Here is a 2,224-nt window from a genome sequence, read left to right on the forward strand (position 1 = left end):
GTTGATAAATATCAACCTTTTCATAATTATTAAACTATTCCTCCAATAACATGATTAAGCGTTCTTGAAATCCACTTGATCAACTTTCCTTTAAAATCCATAGAGTATAAAAGCTGTCCTTCCTATCTTGACGCATTCATTTTCCCTAACCTAGTAAGTGGACTGCTCAACCCGGGTAGGTCAACCTGGGCAGTATCCATTTCAACCTTTGAGTGTCCAACTTGGAATGCAAAGACCTTCAACTCCTCTTGTCGCTGCAAATCTAAATTTTATCTTTAATATAATCTGCACCAACAATACGTGCCATCTTATACATGATTTTTATTTTACATATTATTAAATACCGAACTTCCTCCTAAAACATTGGACCAGTATTTCTCATTGCTTTAAGCAGAGGCCATATGGCCGTCACCGTCGAGGAATCCGACGACCACCCAGTTTACGTCGGGACAAGCTTGTATAATAGGGGGGAAGGTGTAGGGCCCGAGAAGACCGCCGGCGATGATCTGGTTTGCCGCCTCCGTCGTGTGCAGCCCGTCCCACCATATCTTCTTCGATGGGTCGCTGCAAACGCTGTTGCCTTCACTGCCGCACGGCACCGTCGCATTCAATCCGTAGGCGCCGCCATCGTATCCACAGCACGCCGCAAGAACAGGCTCCTCGAATCCTGTATTCGATTCGTTGCGGCGTCCAGTTAATCCCAAATTGATTCTCCAATTTATCAGTAGTAAAATTGGATGAGCTCACCGAAATCGTGGGGAGAAGCGTAGATGGCCATCGCGGCATGGTAGACGTCGGCGTACATGATGGCCACCTCCGGGTGCCGGTGCCGGAGCCGCTGCAACTCCGACACCAGCAGGCGGTTGTGGCGGATGGCGAAGTCGTTGAGCCAATTTATGCACCCGGTTTGGGGATCGTAGCTGTCTTGCTTTTCGCCCTGGAACATGTTCAGGTACGAGGCACAGCAACCCATCGGAAAGCTCCCCGGCACCACCATCGTTCTCGCGCCCATCTCGATCAATTTCTGGACAACAGAAGGCTGAATTCTTTACACTAATCTATTTGAAGAAAGAAACAGAGTTGACTGAGCTCACTTCTATGGCGGAGCCAATGGCGCTGACGACGTCGGGAACGAAGGTTGCGATCTCGCCGGCGCTTCGGTTTTGGAAGAAGGGGTTGTTGTAGTCGTTGGCTCCGATCTGCCCCACCGAGAACAGGGCGTTGCTCAGAAAAGCGGCGCAGTGCGAAGCAGAGGAGCAAAGCGAAGGCAGGAGTTGCTCGAACCAGTGAAGCTGCACGCTCAGGGAGTTGTTTGAGAAAAGATTCTCTATCCCTCTGGATAGGAAATAATCGACGTCGAGCGCGGTGGCTCCGGCGACCGCAAAGTTGGCTCCGTGCCTGAAGTCATCTGCTCCACCGCCGCCGAGATACGGCTTCAGTAACGGCAAACCCATTGCTTGAGCTGGACGTCGAATGAATCATCATCAATTTCGTCAATGCATCACTTACAATTCTAACGCTAGAGTTTACCGATGAAGTCGATGATTAGCCTTCCATCGGAAAAGCGGCCGGTGGGGCGGTGGAAGAAGGTCTCGCCGTATGGAAGGCGGCCGGCGGGGCAGGAGTAGCCGGTGTGGATGAGAGAGTTGCCAGTGTCGACGACAGAAGCGCCGAAGCTAAAGATGGAGGTGTAGCAGCCGACGCCGAGCTCGGCATGAAGGCTGAGGGCGAAGAAGATGAAAGCGGCGGCGGCGGCCATGCTTATCTGAAGACTGATGTAGTGGCCGGCGCACTGCCAAATTATAATAAATAGCAAAAAAAAATAACAATAATAAAGTAAACAATGACCTTGCCATTGATCGGTAGATCTAAAAGATAATAAAAAAAACCTGGCAAATCCGTGGGTTCATAGATAATAAAAGAGCCTACTTTCGGGTGCAACCGATCCGTGAGTTGGACAGAAAGTACGGATATTTAGATTATTAAAAAATAGATTTAATATTAAAATATTTTTAAAAAATAAATATAAACTATTTGCTTTTTTTAATCATTGGACGGAAAATATTAAACTCCTTAACTGTGAACTTTGGTCCATTAAAATACACAGCCTGGACTCATAATGCAATCTACATTATTCATTATATAACTAATTGGTTGTTCGAGTGACCTCAAATAAATTCACAGATTGGATGAGTTTTAGGGTTAAAGGATATGCCATATTAAA

General features: G+C 47.3%; 1 protein-coding gene across 1 annotated transcript; it reads right to left on the reverse strand.

Annotated features, from left to right (window-relative positions):
* Positions 1–271: 271 nt before the first annotated feature.
* Positions 272–1,808, reverse strand: LOC121987661 (sinapine esterase-like). Its single transcript, XM_042541396.1, has 4 exons — positions 1,531–1,808; positions 1,095–1,462; positions 748–1,024; positions 272–667 (listed from the first exon to the last, which is right to left on the reverse strand). The coding sequence occupies exons 1-4, from the start codon at positions 1,757–1,759 to the stop codon at positions 387–389; spliced, it is 1,155 nt and encodes a 384-aa protein (XP_042397330.1). The 5' UTR covers positions 1,760–1,808; the 3' UTR covers positions 272–386.
* Positions 1,809–2,224: the final 416 nt, after the last annotated feature.

This window comes from Zingiber officinale, chromosome 5B (assembly GCF_018446385.1).
Source record: "Zingiber officinale cultivar Zhangliang chromosome 5B, Zo_v1.1, whole genome shotgun sequence".
Lineage (NCBI taxonomy): Eukaryota > Viridiplantae > Streptophyta > Magnoliopsida > Zingiberales > Zingiberaceae > Zingiber > Zingiber officinale.